General features: G+C 48.3%; 1 protein-coding gene across 1 annotated transcript in view; it reads right to left on the bottom strand.

The window, feature by feature from the left end:
• Positions 1 to 21,393, bottom strand: part of LOC144678739 (contactin-associated protein-like 2) — a 2,328,914-nt gene that overhangs the window by 1,349,905 nt on the left and 957,616 nt on the right. The window contains exon 5 of the mRNA XM_078538599.1: positions 14,122 to 14,325. Coding sequence (XP_078394725.1) covers positions 14,122 to 14,325 — 204 coding nt within the window. The remainder of the gene's footprint in view (positions 1 to 14,121; positions 14,326 to 21,393) is intronic.

The following is a 21,393-nucleotide window of genomic DNA, read 5'->3' as shown; positions in this document are numbered from 1 at the left end:
TCATTAAAATGTTAGCGATTTGATGTTCAGATTCTGCCTACAACAATCTGTTAAAATATTTCTATGCATAGCTGAAACTAAATCAATTTGATTGATCTGCTCCTTCCCAATATTGCTAGCTTCACCATTTCTGAAGCAAGATGTCAAACAGCAAGTTACAAATTTAATACAGCATTAATGCAATTTATACCTATATTGATTTTTTTTTATGAAGTTGCTGTGACAACAGACTCTGCTCCTGCTAAAGGCTGGCATCAAATTTCTCCATTTTAAAAAGGCCTAAGTTGGGCACATGACTCAAATTATTTTTGACTGCCTTCAATGTATCAGATTTTAGCATATTTCTAGCATAAATGTAATTAAGTAGCCACAAAAATAATGAGTGGAAAAAAGAATCAAATCTTGAAAGTGCTGATTCATCAATTATGAACAGCTTAACCCTGAAAGTCACTAGTTTATGTGTATACATTTTTTTATAATGAAATACTAAATTCTTTTTGGAAAGGTAGAAATGTTCCAAGCTTCAGACTTTTAAGCATCCTCTGCAAAGAACTTCATAGGGGTGAATCGCTAATACCTGCATTTTCTCCAGAGAGCTTTGAAATATGACATGCTCAATAATGTTTACAATCGCCAACATTACACCGTATTTAATTGCAAACATGATGAACACATTCTTACATAGACAAAATTAGTGATCAGGCCAGAAGCTTTCTATCTATACTCTTCAGGGATCACATGTGCAGTTATTGAATTGAGAGATTTTCAGTGTGGTTTCCCCATGATCAGATTGGATTGTGGGATTGGGAGAGGGCAGTAGTTAGTTCACTTACTATGTCCTGCCATTATACATTATTCCATAAGTTCAACATTTTTCATAGCTGCAAAGTTAATTCTGTATGAAATCTTCCTAGACCAGAAACTATTCTATTAGCACTTATTTCATATATGAATAATTTAATTGTATTTATTTTCCATAATTCCCTCAGATCCTTAAAGGAATGTTTCAGAGTACAATAAACCTATGCATTTGGCATCAGAGGGCAATAGTTAGTTTCGTAACTGCAGACCATTTGTAATAGAGAAAACAACTGATCCTAATCTATCGTTAAAACAAAAGCAAAGCACTGCGGATGTTGGAAACCTGAATAAGACCAGAAATTTGGGAATAATCAACCAGTTAGGCAGCATCTGTGAAACAAGAAACAATGTTAAGGCTTTGAGGTTGATGACCTTTCATCAGAATTGTCAAAACGTTAGCAAACTGAATTGCTAATCTATTCCTTTCTAACTTGACATTCATTTTCCCTTCACCCATTTGTGAGGCATATTTTTATGTTAAAGTGACTTTATAAATCAAAGTTGTGGTTGATAATGTATGATCTCAGTTGAAACAGTTTAAATTAAAGCTCAGATGATGGGAAATATGTCATATGATGCATTTCAGTGATTAATAAATGTCTGAGGAATCTTCCCCAATGATGTTGAGATGGAAAGCCTAAGGCAAGTCTGATATATCATATGGTTAAATATCTACATTATATTATATTACATCCCATAATATATTCTACCTTTCTAACACACGTACCATCCAAGATTGGAGAGATGCTAAATACTGAACTTAGTCATCTTACTAATATAATTGTAATTTGAATAGAAACTTTACAATAAAAACTCATCTTCAAGCTAGAAGCTTGAAATAAAATGTCTTCAGATCACAACCCATTTCATTCATTGTGTAAAAAAAACAAAATAACGGTTTGCTCAAACTGGGTAAATATTCCTGCGGATTACATGTTAACATGTCCAGATGATGTTACATAGGGTACACGGCACAGAAACAGGCTTTTTGGCTAAGCCAGTCCATGCCGGTGTATATGTTCCTCTAGAGCCTTCTTCTATTTTTCATCATCTACATCTAGCATTGTAACCCTCTATTCCCTTCTTCCTCAAATGCTTTTGTAATGTCCCCTTAAATGCATCTATACTATTTACTTCAACCTCTCCCTGTGGTAGCGAGTTCCACGTTCTCACTATTCTTTAGGTAAAGGAATTTCTCCTAAAGTTCCTATTGGCTTTCTTGGTGACTATCTTATGTTGATGGCCTCTAGGTATGCTCTTCCACCATAAGAGGAAACATTCTCTCTGTATCCACTCAATCAAAACATTTCCTAATTTTCAATACCTCGATTAAGTCATCCGTCAGACTTTTTTTTTCAAAGGTAAAGAGCCCCAATCTGTCAACTCTTTCCTAATAGGTCTGCACATGCATTTCTTGATTCCTCAACTGAGACTCTGCCTTAGACTCGAATGTCCTCAACTCCATTCGGCTAATTGAGAGCCAGCACAGACATGATCCTCACTGTGCGGCAAATTCAAGAAAAGTGCAAGGAACGGTGCCAACTGCTCTACGTGGCCTTTTTCAACTTTCCAAAAGCCTTTGACTGTCAACCATGAAGGCTTAAAGAATATCCTCCTTAAATTTAGCTGCTCTCAGAAATTTGTCAACAGCCTCCGCCTCCTCTATGATGACATGCTAGACATGATCCCCACCAACGGAGACACCACAAACCCTATCTCAGTGAAAACTGGAGTCAAGCAAGGCTGTGTCATTACACCAACTTCCTTTTCCATTTTCTTCACTGCAATATTGCACCACGCCTCTAGCAAATTATCCACAGGTGTGGAGATAATTTACAGAACAGACAGAAAAGTGTTCACCTACAGTGCCTTCAATCCAAAACCAAAACCACTGCAATCTTAGTCACAGGGCTTCAGCATGTACATGATGCTTGTGCATGCGCTCACTCAGAAACTGAGCTTCAGGGCAATGTCAATTTCTTCTCTAAAGCACATGAGAAAATGGGCCTTCCACTAAACACGCAGAAAACTAAGGTCCTCTTCCAATCAGCTCCCACAGCAAAACACCTCCCCACAACAACCCCCCCATCAGCCTCCCATTGATTAAGATCAATGGCAAGATCCTGGAAAATGTGGACGGCTTTTGTATCTTGGGAGCCTCCTCGCCTCAAAGGCAGACATAGATGATGAAAATCATCATCGCTTCCAATGTGCTGGCTCAGCCTTCGGTTGACAAAGGAAAAGAATATTTGAAGGCCAGGGTCTCAAACATGACACTAAGGTCATAGTTTACCAGGCAGCAGTGATCCCCATGCTCCGATATGCTTTGGAGACTTGGACAACATCCAGCAGACACCTCAAAACACTGAGAATTACCACCAGTGGTGCCTTCTCAAGATCTGCAACATCTGCTGGCAAGAAAGACAGTCCAAAATGCTGTTCCCTCCCAAGCCAACTTGCCTGGTGTCAGGCATACGAATTATATGTCCCACTGGGTGGGACATATCATTCATATGCCTGACACCAGACTCCCGAAGCATCTATTCAGAACGCAGTCGTGGTGGAAAACTTCCAGGAGGACAGTGAAAATGCTTTCGTGATGTCCTGAAAGCATCCCTGGAAATGTCAAAAATATGTATTGGCTCATGGGAGACTCTGGCTTGTGACCGACCAAAATGGAGAAGTCTCATTCGGGAAGGCACAAAACACACTGGGGAGAATTTTCTCCCTGTCGGGCGGGCCAGCCGCCCGCGAACGGCTGTGTGCCATGTTACATGGGCGGGCCAATTAAGGCCCGCCCAGTGTGACGTACGCCTGGTAGCGCTCAGAGCTACCTGTGTGGGCGGGGGGAGGAGGGAGAGTCGGGGCCTGCGCTCTTTCGCGTATGCACGCAGAAGAGCGCAGAAATCTCCGAGGCAGGGAGCTGCCTCAGGGAGACTAAGATCAAAATAAAAGTATGAAAAAAGGAAATAATAAAATTATTCAGACATGTCTCCTCTTGTGACAGCTTCACATGAGCTGGGACATGTTTATCAACTGTCAGAAAATGCTTTATTTATTCAATGAAACCTTCATGAAATCTCATCCCACCCGTGCATAAGGTTCCATGCAAAAGACGAAGGCCGCTTAGGCTCTTCACGTGCCCGCAAGCGGTAAAATTCGATGGGCAGCCCTGTCAATTTGTTTAATTGCTTGATTAATGGTCTTAACAGGCCTCTGACAGTTCAGCGGGTGCACAGCTGACTCTGGTGCGCACCCGCCGATTAAAAGATCGGAATGACGCACGCTGACGTCGTGACGCATGCCCGAGGCCACCGCGCGTCATTTTACGTGTTGGCATGTGTGGCCTGCTCTCACACGCCAAAGAAAAAATTCTGCCCATTGAGAGACTTCATCAGAATGTGCAGAGGCAAAGTTGAGGCATTGGAGGGAGCGCACAAACAATTCATCTACCCAACCCTTGAAGCAGCAGTTGCTCCACACATGGCAGAGTCTGCAGATCACGCACTGGACTTATCAACCATCTCAGAATCCATTGAACTGGAGTGGAAGCAAGTCATTCTTGAACCCCAGGGACTGCCTAAGAAGAAGGTATCATCCTTGTAAATCTTCTCTGCCCCATCTCCAGTGCCTCTGTATCCTTTTTATAAAATGGTGACTAGAACTGTACGTGGTACTTTAAGTGTGGTCTCATCAAGGTTCGATGCAAGTTTACCAAATTGCAAAGCATGTAGGCAGGCTATAATGATAATCAACCTGTATATTCTTCAGCGAAGCGCTATTGTCCTGAAGTAGCAGCCAGAGGTTTTATTTTAAAAGTATCTCCCTTTCCTCTAGGGGTCATACATAAAGGGCAGAATTTTCCGTTTGTCGGTCAGGCAGGCGGGCGGCCGATTGCCGCTGGAGAAACGGGCCGCACCGCTATTTTCCGTGGGCGGGCCAATTAAGGCCCTCCCAGTGGTTAAGCGACTCCCGTGGAGAACGGGAAAATAGTCGCGCGGGCGGGCGGCCCCAGGCTGCCGGTTCCAATGGGGAACCTGCAGTCTGCATAAAGAGTGGCCAGGCAGCCTGCTTGAGGCAGTGCACCATGGCCACTCATGGGAAGGACATGCTGGATTGAGGGCAGAGGAGGAGGAGGAGGGGGGCAGGCTGCAGGATATGCAAGCGGGGGGCCACTGTGCCGTCCCACCCCCGATTTTCAGATGCATGCCTTGCTGTCCTCCTGCAAGAGGTGGCTATCTGTCGGCACATTCTGTATCCTGAGGATGGGAGGAGGAGGGCCCCCCATGTCACCAGCCAGGCGTGGGAGGAGGTGGGTGACGCCGTAAGCGCCCATGATGATGTGCGGTGCACTGGCACGCAGTGCAGGAAAATATTCAATGATTTGCTGCGCTCTGGAAGGGTGAGTACCATGTCGGTCTTGGCCATTTGACCCAGAAGGCAGCCTTAGCCTTTGAGCCCCCCCACCATGTCTTGCTGTCGTTACTGCATAGGGCATCTAATGCACGCTGGGTGGGCAAATGGGTACTGACCATGCTTACATCAGCCTTAGTGGTTGAGGAGAAGATGGGTTCTCCCTGCAGCATATATTGGTGTTTGTGGCATTCGAGTAGTCTGGGGGCAACCTGCAGGGGAAGCTGCACGACACATACTCAGAACTCCAACACATGTCATATTGATGGTAATGAGATGGTGCAAGGGGTGCCTCAAGGTGTTTTGGGCAAGTGCCATCTGCTGGCATTGGTGCCGCACCTAGTTGCGCCTCCTTGCCATGGACGCTAAGACCCGTGTGCGATTCAAAGTCATGGACGCCGAATGTGTCCAAGGTGTCCGTTGGGGGAGGGGGTTGGGACCAGCCATACTATCTTCTGGGGACTGATCACCAGTAGTGTGGATAGGAGCCGCTGGAGGCCTCGGATGGGCCATTGTGGTTGGGGTGCGGCGTGCGCGTGCAGGGTACATGAGCGAATAAATCCTCTTCTCTGTTCTGCAGGCAAAAACTCAGCACAATGCCCAGGAGCGCCAGAGGGCTGGAGGTGGACGCGCCCTCCTGCAGCACCTCACGCCTTTTGAAGAGCAGGCCATGGAGCTGGGCTGCAGTCAGGAGGCCAGGGCGGCTGGGGGCGGCGAGGCTGGGGTCCGGTGGGCAGGTATTTGAGGTCCACAGTCCCATCCACTCTGAATGCCCACCATCCAAACCACTGATGGTCGCTGCAATTGTTAATGCTGAAACACTGCTCATTCACAGACTGAGACATTCTGACGTGTGGGTCATTCAGAAGGGACCCTCCTTGAGGAATTGCGTCTCCACCACCTTCCAAAGTCACCTTATCCCATTTGTGACCACTATCACCATGGTCTAACATGCCATTGGATCGCTGCTACACAGCCAAAGACTTATTTCATCTTAGGGGATTTGGGACCTCCAGCACCCTTTCAGCCAGTGTGCCCCACATTACTTTGTCCAAAAGGTCCTCAGCACCTCAGCTGTGAACCTCATGCCACTCAACTTAGATGAATGCCACCACGTAACTCATCCCTGAGCCAAGGGGAAATGTTGCCTTCTGCCCACCCAGTCTATGCCCCTCCTTACGGAATGAAGGGCAATAATATGACCTCTGAATCTCCTGTGATCGACGGCAAATGTCGCTACTGTTTGCGATGTTTCCTCAGCCACACAACTATCCAGGCCACAATGCATCCAGGTCAGGTACCTCTGCACTCTCCCCACTCCTATGGTTCAAAACATGCCATGTGGCATTCCTGAGGCCATCTGACCAGCCTGCCTGCACGTGCATTTAATGGTTGGGGCTCGTCTTGACTCTTTTCCACCTCACCAATGTTCTTCTCCTTAGGGTCTTGAAGGGTGAGCGACTTATGAGGCCTGGGGGGGGGAAAGGGATGAAAGGTTGAACTGAATGTACGCTAACTGATGCACTGTCCTTGTTGTTAATTTCAGCATCACCACCAAAGCAACCCACACGTCCGCACCACAGCCCCCCTTCCACGCCTGAGGGACAACATGTGCAACTTGCGGCACATCATTTCAGCCAGTCAGGCACCAGCGCAGACACACACACCTTGGTGGGGACTTTACCATCGGCTAGTGTTCCGGGTCACAGTGGAGAGGGCACTTCACAATCGCTGGAGGAGATGGTAGGGGCAGAGAGTGCCGATGACTCCAGCAGCCGGAGGGCTGCAGGGGACGAGGCACATGCTGAGTCCGGCACTGATGACGTGCCTCTGGAGTTGTCCCCAATGCAGCAACTGCAGGACAGGCAGCAGGAAGCGCATTTGCATCTGGCAGGGTTGCATGAGGGAATGGTTCAGTTGCTCTCTGCAACGGAGGACTCCAGGCAGAGTGCACGTGAAAGTTTAGCTCTCAGGGCAGAGCTTCAGGCTTCCTCCAATGAGAGATTGGCAACTCTCATAGACAGGGGCTTCAAACGAATGGAACATTTTATGATTGGGATACGCTCTGACCTGCAAGCCCTCACAGTGATACTGGCTACGGGTGGTCATTCCCAATGTGGGAGATGGGAGATGTTGTGGACGTCAAGCGTCGGCACTCGGTGCCCATGCATCTACGGTGAGCAGGGAGTTCGAAAGGGACCTAACATCGGTGCAGCAGTTGCCTGTCGTAGCTGCGAGCTCCTCTCAGGGCACTCCGGATAAGGGCAGCAGACCCTCCGCCCCTCTGCCAGTCAACGTTTCTTTCGTTAAGGCTGCAACAACTGGGGAGGTGCCAGTTCAGGAAATGGCCACTCCCTCCCAGGCGGTGCCATCACAGGCTCCACGGGCCAGAGGACGCCCGCCAAGGTCATTGAGGCCAATAGGACAGCAGAGTCAGCAGGCTGTCTCTCAAGCCACTCCGAGCAATGGGGCAGCATGTAGACGTAGCACCCGAAAACGTAAGCATAAGGCACCTTAGGCACTCCACGGGTATGTCACTGGTGATTTTGTGTTTGTGAATTGTGGTGCATTTTTCTTATTCACATATTTATCATGAGTGTCTGAGTGGACATTGATGTTTCTGTACTAATCCCTTATTTGCAGCTGAACAGGTGGAAGATGTGGCACCTAAGTGCCACGTGTGGAAGTGCCAGGCAATACTGTTCCTGCTGATCGATGTGTGTGGAGCTAGCTGAAGGTTCTTTGGATTAAAGTGTCCTGGGTGTCCCTGCCTCCTTGGTGTAAATGCGGGTCGTCGTTCTGCCCCTCATCATCGCCCTGTGCTTCCTCATCCTCTGAGGCACTGCTGAATTCATCATGTGCAGCCTCATCCAGGACGTCAAGGTCTTCATCGTCAACTGCATCCCCCCTTTCCAGCGCAAGATTGTGCAGAGCACAGCAGACTACCACTATCAGAGAGACGCGATCTGGGGGGGTACTGGAGTGCGCCCCCTGAGCAGTCCAGGCAACGGAAGCGCATCTTGAGAAGACCGATGGATCTCTCCACCACAGCCCTTGTGGTGCCCTGGCTCCTATTGTACTACTGCTCAGCTTCTGTTCCTGGACAGCGTAGTGGCATCATGAGCCACCTTCACAGGGGATAGCCCTTGTCACCCAGCAGCCAACCATCCAGCTGAGCCAGAGCACTGAAGAGCCCCAGCACCTGTAAGTATCTGAGGATGTAGGCGTCGTGGGAGCTGCCTTGGTACCTTGCACAGACTTGTAAAATCTGCATCCTGTGATCACACACTATCTGCACGTTCGTCGAGTGGAAGCCTTCCTGTTGATGAAGGCACCGGGCTCACTCGCTGGTGCCTTGATGGCCACATGTGTGCAGTCTATTGCACCCTGGACACGGGGCAAGCCAGCAATGGCCGGGAAGCCTCTGGTTCACTGTGCCTGACTTGCCTGGTCGCAGCGGAGGTGCATGGAGGTGGATACCCGTCTGAACAAAGCGTCGGTAACCTGTTTGACACAAGTGTGGACAGCTGATTGGGAGACACCGCAAAGATCACCCACCGAGCCCTTGAAGGAGCCAGTGGCAAAGAAGTGGAGGGCAACTGTGAGCTTCAGAGCCGCTGGCATGGGGTGCCCACCCACACAGTTAGGAGAGATCTCAGGGCCAATCATCTGACAGATGTCGTTGACTGTCTCCCTTGACAGTCGGAGCCTCCTTCAGCACTGCACCTCAGTCATATTGGGGTAGCTGCTTCGCCGCCTGCATACCCTGGCAGCAGGATAGTGGCGTCTTCTGCGGCCCCTTGCACCTTGGACAACTTCTTGGCCCTGCGCCCCTTGTGCCTGCACCTGGCCTCCCAAAGGTGGCTCCCTGGAGGCTGATTGTCCAGTCCTGGCCTCCTCCTTATTCTATCCCTCCCTTCCTCCTCAGGGGAGCTGCCTCCAGTGGAGAGGTCAGAACCCATACCCCCAGGCTAAATGGAGGCCTCCGGAAAGCTGCAGGCCCGAGAAAGATTACTGTCTGCAGACTGGTTTCAAAGTACACAAGAAGCTCTTGGAAATTGATGAGAACTGCTAACAATCACACAGGCAACTTTTAAAAACTTTCAGCAATTAAAACTTGGTGTAAAACATGAACAACCCCTCTGAGTCCACATATCCTGACATTGCATGAGTTTTCTTAAAAAATCTCCTACCCGCCTGCCCGTTGGGCCCATGCGCCGACCCAAAGTTCGCACTCAAAATCCAGGACAATTGGCAAGTTAAGGGCCTTAACAAGGCTTTCAATTAATGGCGGGCGAATGCCCCACTGCTGAGCGCGCCCGCGGACCAAAATATCGCGATGCCGTGTGCTGACGTCGGGACGCTCACGCGACATTTTAAGCGCTGACGTGCGGGCTCCACCACCCACACGTCAGCCAGAAAATTCTGGCCATAGTCACTCTTTTGTTTGTTATATTTTCTTCCTAATTCCTAACTCATTACATTACATTCTTATAATCATTTAGACATGAAAAATAAAACATCCAACAGGATTAAAACCAAAAAGCTATTCACAAATATCTAATATTAACTGAAATGAAACCTGGCAACTATGGGAAAGACCCTTGCACTAGCTGCCCTTCTGCTGACACAATATAATTTTGTAGCAATACATATAAGCTCAATATTTGTTCCTAAACCAATAGCAAAATATTTAATTATAAATTTCCAATCATTATATTATTATTTAATTTTAATGCTGTTGCACGTGAATGCTATGGAGGACATGAATATATGATAGTGAAGTGAATATGCATTTCTATTACAAACAAAAACAAAAATAGCTGGAAAAACTCAACAGGTCTGACAGCATCGGAGGAGAGGAACACAGTTAACGTTTCGAGTCTGGATGATTCTTCATCAGAACTAAAGAAATATAGAAATGTAGTGAAATATAAGCTGGTAGAGGAGGGTGGGACAGGTAGAGCTAGATAGAGGGCCAGTGATAGGTGGAGGCAAAGAAGAGATTGCCAAAGATGTCGTAGACAAAAGGACAAAGGGGTGTTGATGGTGGTGATATTATCTAAGGAATGTGCTAATGGTGACATTAAGGGTAGAAAGCAGGACAAACAAGTGGCAGATGGTCCTAGTGGGGGTGGGGTGGGGGGAAGGGATCAAAATGGCCTAAAAGGTGGAGATATAACGATAGATTTAAAAATAAGTGGGAAAAGAAAAATATATTTTAAAAATATATAAATTATTGGAAAAAGGGGGATCGGAAAGGGGGTGGAGATGGAGGAGAGAGTTCATGATCTGAAGTTGTTGAACTCAATGTTAAGTCCGGAAGGCTGAAGAGTGCCTAGTCGGAAGATGAGGTGTTGTTCCTCCAGTTTGTGTTGAGCTTCACTGGAACATTGCAGCAGGCCAAGGATGGACATGTGGGCTTGAGAGCAGGGTGGTGTGTTGAAATGGCAAGCGATGGCGAGGTTGGGGTCATGCTTGCGGACAGACCGAAGGTGTTCCACAAAACGGTCACCCAGTCTGCGTTTGGTCTCTCCAATGTAGAGGAGACCGCATTGGGAGCAGCGAATGCAGTAGACTAAATTGAGGGAAGTGCAAGTGAAGTGCTGCTTCACTTGAAAGGAGTGTTTGGGCCCTTGGACGATGAGGAGGGGGAAGTAAAGGGGCAGGTGTAAGACCTTCTGCGGTTGCATGGGAAGGTGCCGTGAGAGGGGGTTGAGTTGTAGGTGCTGATGGAGGAGTGGACCAGGGTGCCCCGGAGGGAATGATCCCTGCGGAATGCCGCCAGGGGGGGTGAAGGGAAGTTGTGTTTGGTGGTGTCATCATGCTGGAGTTGGCGGAAATGGCGGAGGATGATCCTTCGAATGCGGAGGCTGGTGGGGTGATAAATGAGGACAAGGGGGCCCCTATCATGGTTCTGGGAGGGAGAGGAAGGAATGAGGGCAGATGCGTGGGAGATGGGCTGGACACGGTTGAGGGCCCTGTCAACCACCATGGGTGGAAACCTTGGTTAAGGAAGAAGGAAGACATGTCAGAGGAACTGCTTTGGAAAGTGGCATCATCAGAACAGATGCGACGGAGGCAAAGGAACTGAGAGAATGGGATGGAGTCCTTACAGGAAGCGGGGTGTGAGGAGATGTAGTCGAGGTAGCTGTGGGAGTTGGTAGGCTTGTAATGAATATTATTGTAATGAATATTGCTGGACAGTCTATCACCAGAAATTGAGGCAGAGAGGTCGAGGAAGGGGAGGGAATTGTCAGTGATGGACCATTTGAAAATGATGGAGGGGTGGAAATTGGAAGCAAAATTAATACATTTTCCAGGTCCAGACAAGAGCATGAAGCAGCACTGAAGCAATCATCGATGTTCTGGAGAAAGAGTTGTGGGAGGGGGTCTGAGTAGGACTGAAACAAGGAATGTTCCACATACCCCATAAAGAGACAGGCATAACTGGGGCCCATACGGGTATCCATAGCCACACCTTTTATTTGGAGGAAGTGAGACGAGTTTAAGGAGAAATTGTTCAGTGAGAGAACAAGTTCAGCCAGACAGAGGAGAGTGGTGGTTGATGAGGATTTTTCGGGCCTCTGTTCTAGGAAGAAGCGGAGAGCCATCAGACCATCCTGGTGGGGGATGGAGGTGTAGAGGGATTGGACGTCCATGGTGAAGAGGAGGCGGTTAGGGCCAGGGAACTGGAACTTGTTGATATGATGTAGGGCATCAGAGGAATCGCGGATGTAGGTTGGAAGGGACTGGACAAGGGGAGAGAGAATGGAGTCAAGATAGCAAGAAATTAGTTCCGTGGGGCAGGAACAGGCTGAGATGATTGGTCTGCCGGGACAGTCCTGTTTGTGGATTTTGGTTAGGAGGTAGAAGCGGGCTGTCCGAGGTTGGGAGACTATGAGGTTGGAAGCTGTGGAGGGAAGATCTCCTGAGGAGATGAGGTCAGTGACAGTCCTGGAAACAATGGCTTGATGTTCAGTGGTGGGGTCATGGTCCAGGGGGAGGTAGGAGGAAGTGTCTGCGAGTTGACGCTCAGCCTCTGCGAGGTAGAGGTCAGTGCGCCAGACAACAACAGCACCACCCTTGTCAGCAGTTTGATGACAATGTCAAGGTTGGACCTGAGAGAACGGAGTGCGGCAAGTTCAGAAAGAGACAGGTTAGAGTGGGTGAGAGGCGCAGAGAAATTGAGACGACTGATGTCACGCTGACAGTTCTCAATGAAAAGATCAAGAGCAGGTAAGAATCCAGAGGGAGGGGTCCAGGTGGAGGGAGAATATTGGAGGTGGGTAAAAGGATCCGATGAAAAGGGAGAGGACTCCTGCCTTAAGAAGTGAGCTATTAAATCACCTCTTAGATACCTCCTGTCAGAATGTAAATACTGTTGGGGATATAGATATCAATATTCTGTTGACTTTCTGATTTGGTTAGTTGAACATTTTCATCATCAAACCATCCAAGGCTCTTGGGTCTCCCTAGCTACTATTCATGAAACATGTGTATTGCCATTTTCCCTTCCTATGTGCATTATGTACCTCCTAGAGGAACATGTAATGCAATAATGTGTTAATATGAATTATGTCTGTACTCACTGATTGCCTTTTTAACTCCCATTTATCATTTTTGACCTCTTTTATTTGCTCCATCTGCTGCCCACAGCATTTAAATATCTCCCTGTGTCCTTTAACAGATCTATTAGATTCAAAAGTGAGAAGTCTCCCTCTCATCCAATATCCACCACAAAAAATTGTGCCCAACTAGCTGCTGACTTTTTTTGAAAACAGTTTTGCTCTTCCCACTAAGCTAGAGATTCAGGCCTTAAGGGCGGAATTTTACGGCCCTGCGGTGCCAGGGACGGGGTCATAAAATGCGACAAGCTGTTCAAAAGACTTTGGCGGGACCGGAAAAATCTGCCGGCGGGATGGGCTGTAAAATTTCGCCCTGGGTGATAAAACCATCACGACAATCTAACAAACTATGAGCTGCATGAATATTAGCAATAAGTTTATCTTCAGATTTGATATGATTACAGCTTTATTACCCTCTTGCTGTGTTACACAACTCTCGATGTTTTTACTGTATTCTATGTAAAGGTAAGATACTCAGCATTTCTAAAATGTGTTGCATAGTGTAAAAGACAAAAAGTGACTGGGTTCAAAACAATAATCCAGCCTTCTACTATTGCTGCTATTCATAAATCTTTGAAAACAAACTGTCAAGAGTTTACAATATCATCAGAAGTACTCAGTTGATTCACTGCTTTGTAGTTCACCACCAATCATTATCCTGTTTTCACCCACTGTTCTGGAGTTTTACTGCTGAATTTAAATCAGGGGCTGCTACAGAATATTGAATTATCCAGGTTTTTGAGGATTACAACATCAAAGGAAAACATAACTTGTGATTTAAACTCTTTCATCCAGAGGTTTGAGAGTGGCATAGTTGTAACATCACATGAGAAGACCTCCAAGCCTACCTTCATATCAAGGTCTATTCTCACCTTGCTACAATCACTTTCGTTCTGTCCTACATACGTATTTGATTATTGAGTTTACTGATAGAAATAAGTGAAGGATTTATGACAATTAAAAATTTCTGGGTTGTCTAAAGCAGTCCCTCCATTCCCAGCAAATATAGCGGCACTTCACCTTCAAGTGAGATCTTCATCCTCAAAGGTTCTTCTCTATTTAGAAGGTCAGCATGAGGTAATTTTACTTCAGTAAAATTGTGATTTATACATAATGCGGTGTTAAGGTTTGCTACTTAGCGTTTACTATTACACAGACTAAAGCAAATATTCCAGTGCTGTCAAATATTTTAAGAAAATTCAGATGAAATGTAGATTACCTAGGTTCACACGAAGAACCAGCTTTGCTTTCTTGATTTCAAGCGTTACATAATCTCCTTGCTGTCCCTCTCCATGGAATATCACACCTTCATTCTCAGATGTTTTAAACTTCAGTGAAATAATATCCTTTAAGGTTTTCATTTTCTTATTTCTAAACATATAGGACAATGGACTGTAGCCGTCAAAGTTGATAACATCTGCCCCTGCAAACACAAAAACAAAAGATATTCAGTATGCACCAAATAGGAAACTATAAATAGCTCGTAATAAAATGCAACTCAATAGCCAAATGAGCACTAACTATACAGTGTAAAGAAATCTTGAGAATACACCATGGTCCAATTGTAATGCAATCAAAACCAATTTAAAACTTACTGCTTGACAGAACTTTAACATTATGCATTATCAGGCTCAACACATCAGGGCCTGAACTTCACGCTCCCCTGTGGGCGGGTTTTTAGCAGATGGAGGAGTTTGAAATAGAAAGAACGGGCTTCCCTCTTGCCCGCCCCAACCTTGCAGAAATTTTATGTGGGGTCGGGCAAGGCCTCAGATGGGCTACCTGCCCTTGCCCCAGTTGAAGCCCTTAAGTGGCCAATTATTGGCCACGTAAAGGCTATTTCCCGCCCACCCTCAATTTTTAGGCTGGCGGGAGGATTTCCCGGGTGTGGGGGAAGCATGAAAATGATCAGACTTAGGCCTCAGGCGGAAAGGGGGTGGTCTTCTTCATCAGAAGCCCCCTTCTAACTTCAGGTGCCCCTCCTTAAGGCCCAGTAGCTGTTAGACCTCCCTCGTCTCCCCACTGGCCTCCCCCACAACACCCGAATCGCCCACTTGCCCACTTTGCACTCTCCCAGGCCTTCCCTGCCCTGGGACCCCGAAAACCTACCTTGCCATTCAGTCCCAGGACAGGCATATTCATGTACTTCCTCTCTTCTGTCCACTGCAACTCCTTGCGCTGCAGAGACTAGAGAGCTGCCAGCCAAATGGACCTTCTTCCCGTGTGTGGGGCGGAAGACCTGCCTGGAGCCAATTGACGCTCATTTGAGTGTGAAATGGCTGCAGGCAGGCAGAGGCGGCGGGAACGTGTTCCTCGCTGACTCTTCGGGTGGCGGGAAGGGAATCCATGTCATCTGAAATATTCAGGCCCAGGTCTTATTACAGCTTATGTTTGATAAACTGGGTAATTTGATGAAGTACCTCGGTTTCATATGCAGCACTTCGTATGTGCTATTCCACAGTCATGCCATTTTGTTATATATTGGCCAGATTTGGCAGTCAGTGTTGATGAACCGAGCCAGCCATTTATTACACTTAAACTTGCCCACAGGCTTTTGCACTGGAACTTGTGGTGATTAGAAATCCAAAACAGTGCTATGTCCCGTTCAGGGAATTGAGGAACAGGGCAAGCAATGGTGGGCTGAATTTCACGGAGAGGCATGTTATTTGCACCCCTCTGTTGCAAGAGTCAGCCAGCAGCTGACGGGCTTCAAAAACAGCCTGCCCCGCAGCAATTTCGTACTGCCAGCGGAGCAAATGAGCTGAGAGTGGGACTTCCACCCCTCAGTGGGCACTGCTGGGACTAGAAGTAAGCCCGGGAAGATGAGAGCAATGAATTTCAGAGCCAGGTAAGTCCCAGGTTTTTAGAGCAGGGAGGGATTACGTAGCCTAACGAGGGGGGTGAGGTAGGGGGGGGAGGTGGGGGGAGCGGTGTCGGGTCGGTTTTGGAGAACAGGTGGAGAGGAACAAAGGGAGGGGGGCTAACATCTTGGTGGGGGGGGGGGGGGGGGGAGGGGGTGCACCAATGCTCAAAGAGCAACCCCCAAATGCTGTGCTCCCCCTTCCTTCCCATCTTTTCAAAAATTGTTCTCAAAAGCAGGCTTCCCATTTCCACCTGCCTGCCCATGGCACTCATTTTATGGCATTGGTAGCATGAAATATGGGTCAGTTGGCTTGGTAACAAGCTCACTTGCCCATTAATTATTATTTTTTTGAAATGGCGGGCTATCTGCCAATTTTGGCACCCACTGTGTTATGGAGACTGAGTCAAGTGTAGATGGGAAGGCGTTGGGATTGCCATCTTTTGAATTTTATGCGTCCCCCCCTGCCAAAAATAGGGCCAGTGGGGATGTAAAATCCAGCCCTGTGTGTCTCCTTAACCAACTAAATTGAAGACTCCTTGGGTGGACTCGTCCCAGGTTTGCATTAAGTGCAGTAGTGGGTGTGAAAAATGACGTTTTACCTGCTGGCCACAATGGCGGGTTTTCGTGACACATCATCCATTTCCCACCTCATTAATTATGCAGCCACAGGAAACACCCTGTCTCACTGGTGGGCAGCCTCTGAGTTGCCCATCACACCATTACCTCACCATTTCCTCACTCCAGGTGCCATATCTAAACTGCAGCTGCACACACAGTTCTCAATGTTTGCAACCCAGGACTGCTCCAGTGAAGATGTGGCCCTGAAAGCCAGGAAGAGTTCAGTGACCTGTCACTGGAGTACGTTTTGGAGGCCCACTGTGATGTCCTCCATCCCCATTCTGGCCGCAGGAGATCCAGCAATCTCACCACTCCAACTTGGGTGGCGGTGGCAGTGGTGGTCAATGCCAGTGACACAAAGAAGAGGTTGGCCTTCCAGTGCAAAAAGAAGATGAATGATCTCATCAGTGCCGTCAGGGTAAGGCAACTATCTCATCACTCTAAACTCACAAGGCCATCACACATTCACTGGCATCCCACTCACTGCAAGGTACAGCCCTTGCCCTGCAGCCTCATCCCTTGCCTAAGGCCACTTCTCTCTCTTCCCCAAGCAAGCCCTAACCCAGCAGCCAAGGTAGAAATCCTGCCCATTGCTACAGTGAAGGTTGTAGAGGAGCAGATAAGATGGATAGCAACTTCCTGATTTACATGTTTAGCACTGTTAACTTTTTTTTTGACCACAAAATCCAGGCCAATGTTTAGCCCGCCACCAGTACATAATTTCAGGCCTGAATCTCAACCCTGCAATTATCATTCATGGGGACTACTGTTTATTGTTCTGAAAATATAAACTCCTTTACTATTCTGAAAAATAAGCACAGATCCATCTGAAATAGATTTCAGATCTTCTAATCTGTGTCACTTCTACGATCATCAGTCTCACTCACAGGGAAGAATTTTCCCCATGTCGGGCGGGCTGAGCGGGAGCAGGCACAGGCGGGCACAGACCTGATCACTGCCCGCGATCGGATCTGTGTCACCATTTTATGCGGGCAGGCCAATTAAGGCCCACCCAGTGTAATGCGCAACTCCCAGTGGGAGTGGGCGGGTCGTGGCGGGAGTGCAATGACCGCCGGGTCCAATGGTGACCCAGCGGCCTGTTTGAATGAAGTGCTGGCAGCCTTGGAAAGGCTGCTCACAATGGCAAGTAGAAAGGCTCACCAGAGGACTAGGCCAGCGGAGCAGGCCAGGCCAGAGGGCAGGACAATGGAGCAGGTCAAGACGGAGGGTAGGGCAGCGGGGCAATGTGCCCCTCAGTTTTCAGATAAGTGCCTAGCTGCCCTCCTGGATGAGGTGGTGGCACGGCGGGAGATCCTGCTTCCGAGGGACGGAAGGCGGAGGCCTCCCCACCTGACCAAACGTGCGTGGGAGGAGGTGGTCGAGACAGTGAGCTCCCAGGATGTGGTGCGACACACGTGTGTCCAGTGCCGCAAGAGATTCAACGACCTCCTGCGCTCAGGAAGGGTGAGTACCATGTTGGCTGAGGTCACTTAATGCAGCCGTCAGCCTTTCCCCACCAAAGTGCACAACCGCTCCCCCCCCCACCCCACCCCACCTCCCCCCCCCCCACCCCCACCACCCTCCAACCCCCGCACACTCCCACCCCCACCCACACGTCTTTCCTTCTCTATTTATTATGGGGGTGATGGAGTAATTTTGAACTTGAGTGCGATTACTGTCCTGTTATGAATCCCAGGTGCATAAATTTCTCTAACCAAAGCAGAATTTGGGATCTTCCTGTTGCAATCTGTCTGATCTGTCTGATGCCATTGGTAGTAATTCATTCTTCCAGGGACCGCAACCATGATATAATCTTGTGGTTATACGCCAGCCACATGTGGCCTATCTCCTTCTAAAAAAGAGCTGCACGCTCCTTGGGTTGGGTTTGCAATGCCAGAGCAGGGAACACAAGGTTCTGAGCTTGTCCCTGGTAGGAAACATTAATGGGCCCCAGGTTTCACACCAGGGCAGGGTACTGTGGGGGAAACCTCTAATTGCTATGGAAGTGGGTTTGGCAAACAATTAATGGTTATGAGGGGTGGGAATGGAGATGCGGAAACTCAAGTGTGGGCACGATTTAAACTCACCATGCCAGACATTATTCTGGATGTCTTTTCACTGCTGTGACTGCAGAGTGAAAGGTCACAGAAAACTTGAATTACACAATGCCTCAGCAGGACCTGCGGCAGGGCAGTGGACTTGGAGGTCACACTGGAGGCTGTCGGGGAGAGGAAGGAGACCTCTGGAGGGAGGCAGGAGGAGACCACCTACCCAGACAAAGCAGATGTGCATGGACATCGCTGCTGTAGTCAATGGAAGAAGTCTGGTCAAAAGCACTTGTATCCATTGTTGGAAAAGTTTAAATGACCTGAAAGGCTCTGTCCTATCCCTCAGGGCAGATCTCTGGGTATTCACCTTTCAACAGATACACAAACCGAGGAGCCTCAGGGCGTGTGCTGCTCCTGAAGATGGGGGTAACGTGTGTTCCCAGGCCATTTAATGACCTCTCAGAATGGCTCAGAGCCATAGTGCAGCTGAGGACCTGTAATCACTGATACACACACCCTCAAATGAATTGCAGCAGCTGCCATTGGCCATAAAGGACAGCAGTGTCATAACACATTCTCTTTTGTCCTTGCAGGAGGGACAGGTTCATAACGCCCAAGAGATGACCCAGATATTTGGAGCTGTCCCCTACCTTAAAGTCCTCACAGCCATGGAGGAGGTTGCAATAGAAGTAGCTGGGATCTCAGACCATGTGGAAGTTGGTCATGGCAAGATGGGCACTCATGGTGAAGATGATGATTATAGAGGGCAATGCGCTCATTAAGAGAGTACATTTGACTCCGCCTCATCCGACAGCATGTGGAACACTGAGTTGCATTGGGAAGTCTCAGCACTGCAGAAGCTTCTCTTCTCTAAAGTTAGCTCTCATGATCTCTTCTTGTGTCTCCCACAGGTGAAGACATTGGCCCAAGGATACCTTCTTCCTCACTACCACCGGGCCAAGAGATGCATCAGAGCTCCAAAGAAGTGCCGTCACACCTTACATGTGCACCATTCACCTGCACAGATACATTTACCTCTGAGAATCCTCACAATCATTTAGATAGGGTGGCACTGGGTAATGAGCATGGCACTAGTGTGCAGGAAGAAATGACAAAGGCAGAGGCAGGTGTGTGCAGTTCCTCGCAGAGGATGGAGGATGGACACATCCCTGGACAGCTGCAAGGCTTCAAGAGTCACTGAAAAGGAGGGTCTACCTGGACCAACAGAAGATGGGCTCCCACATACCAGGGTGCCCTGAGGCAATGCAAAGTCATGGTCAGCTCATGTATGCCACAAAAGTCCTTGCTTTGAGCGCACGAGCTCCTTCTTTTAGTGACCAACCACATGGAGAGCCATATGTGACAACACATGGAGTGCATTCAGGAACTGCGCACTGATGTACACAGGATGCATGCTACACTAAGTAGACCAATCAGTGACACAGAGGTCTTTGGCGAGGATGCCAGTTGATCCCGACTGGTACTCCTCTCCAGCCGTCTGGAGCATCAGCCAAGGGCTGAGGATATCGCCGAGGAGGATGAGAATGCCACTCCCCACAGGGAGTCTTCATCATCATTGGCCTCCTTAGACCTGTTGATAGTGAGCGCATTCTTGCAGCAGGGCTCAATGACAGGCTGTATCTGCAACGATCCCGGTGCAGCAGCCTCCGGGGATGCCCACACTGGTATCTCCACAACAAGGATGATGGCCACGTACCACAAACCAAGTGAGGTGAGCAGGCTAACTCGACCTCCTACGAGGCCACAAAGGGAGAAGTACCAAGGAGTGATCAAGTGCAGAGGCCAGCAAATCACGGAGTACTGAGTGGGTCACTGAGGCATCTTTTACCTGTAACTGTGCACTGTTTTCTTTTATGAGACCATGTGACTCTTGAAGCCAGACGTGTGAGACTCCTTTTATTAATGGTGAGCCAAGGAAAGAGGGATGAGGTGGTTACTCAACAGTGTCAGCAAAACCTCTGGGCAGATGGGCATCCTTCATTGTCGGTAAGAGTTTACAAGTTCCTGTCTGAGTCCTCAATGGAGGTGTTAGCACAAGCACCTCAAAGTGAGTTCTATACCATGCTGTTCATCCTGGGTTAGAGGGATTCAGTGGAAACGTTGCTGAATCAGATGATCACTGACATTCATGGCATCTTGATGAGACCTTCGTGCTCTGGACCATGACCAACCATCTCATCCAAAGCACCTCAGTATTCTTTATCGTCCCTCTCCCCCACCACCTCTTCTATATCCTCTGCCTCCTCTTCCTCCGATGAGCTTGGTTCTTCCATGGCCTCAGTCCTCATGGTCCACACCTCTTTGAAGTGTTAAGGAAAACAAAGCAGCTTACTACAATGAGCAAGGTACTTGTAGCAGTGTACTGAAGGGCACCAGCTACCTGACCGCTCCAGGCAGCAGATCTTCAGAAACCCATTGACCTGCTCGATGGCAGTCCTGCTGAGCAAAAGGCTTTAGTTATTTTGCTTCTTTCCCTCTCCCTGTAGTTCCCATAGAGGGATTAGTCACCATCTCTTCAAGTGACATCCCTTGTTCCCTAGGATCCATCCATAGACTTTGGGAGTTGGAATGACAAGCTGCAGCAGCCTGAACTAATGGAGGATAAAGCATTCATGGAAGCTGCCAGGAAAGCAGGCAGATACATGGGACAACCTCATCTTATGGTCACCCGTGAATGAGGTTTCGCAAATAATGCAAAGGTTGCTTGGCCTGTTTGCCCGCCCTCCAGCCATAAGGTTGGAAGGGCAGGAAAAATCTCGCTTTAATTAATTAACCAATGGGCTTAACAGCCGTCTTAATTGTCGGTGGGCGTGCTGCCGACTCCTGCATGCGCCGGCTGACCAAAATATCGTGTGAGTGAACAATGATGTCGGGACACTTGCCCGATGTCTTCGCATATTATTTCACGCTTGTGCGTGTTGGGTGCACGCCCGCACGCTGA

The sequence above is a fragment of the Cetorhinus maximus genome, chromosome 3 (genome assembly GCF_964194155.1).
Source record: "Cetorhinus maximus chromosome 3, sCetMax3.hap1.1, whole genome shotgun sequence".
Classification (NCBI taxonomy): domain Eukaryota; kingdom Metazoa; phylum Chordata; class Chondrichthyes; order Lamniformes; family Cetorhinidae; genus Cetorhinus; species Cetorhinus maximus.
Note: the sequence above shows the minus strand (reverse complement) of the source record. Positions and strands in the feature narration are given on the sequence as shown.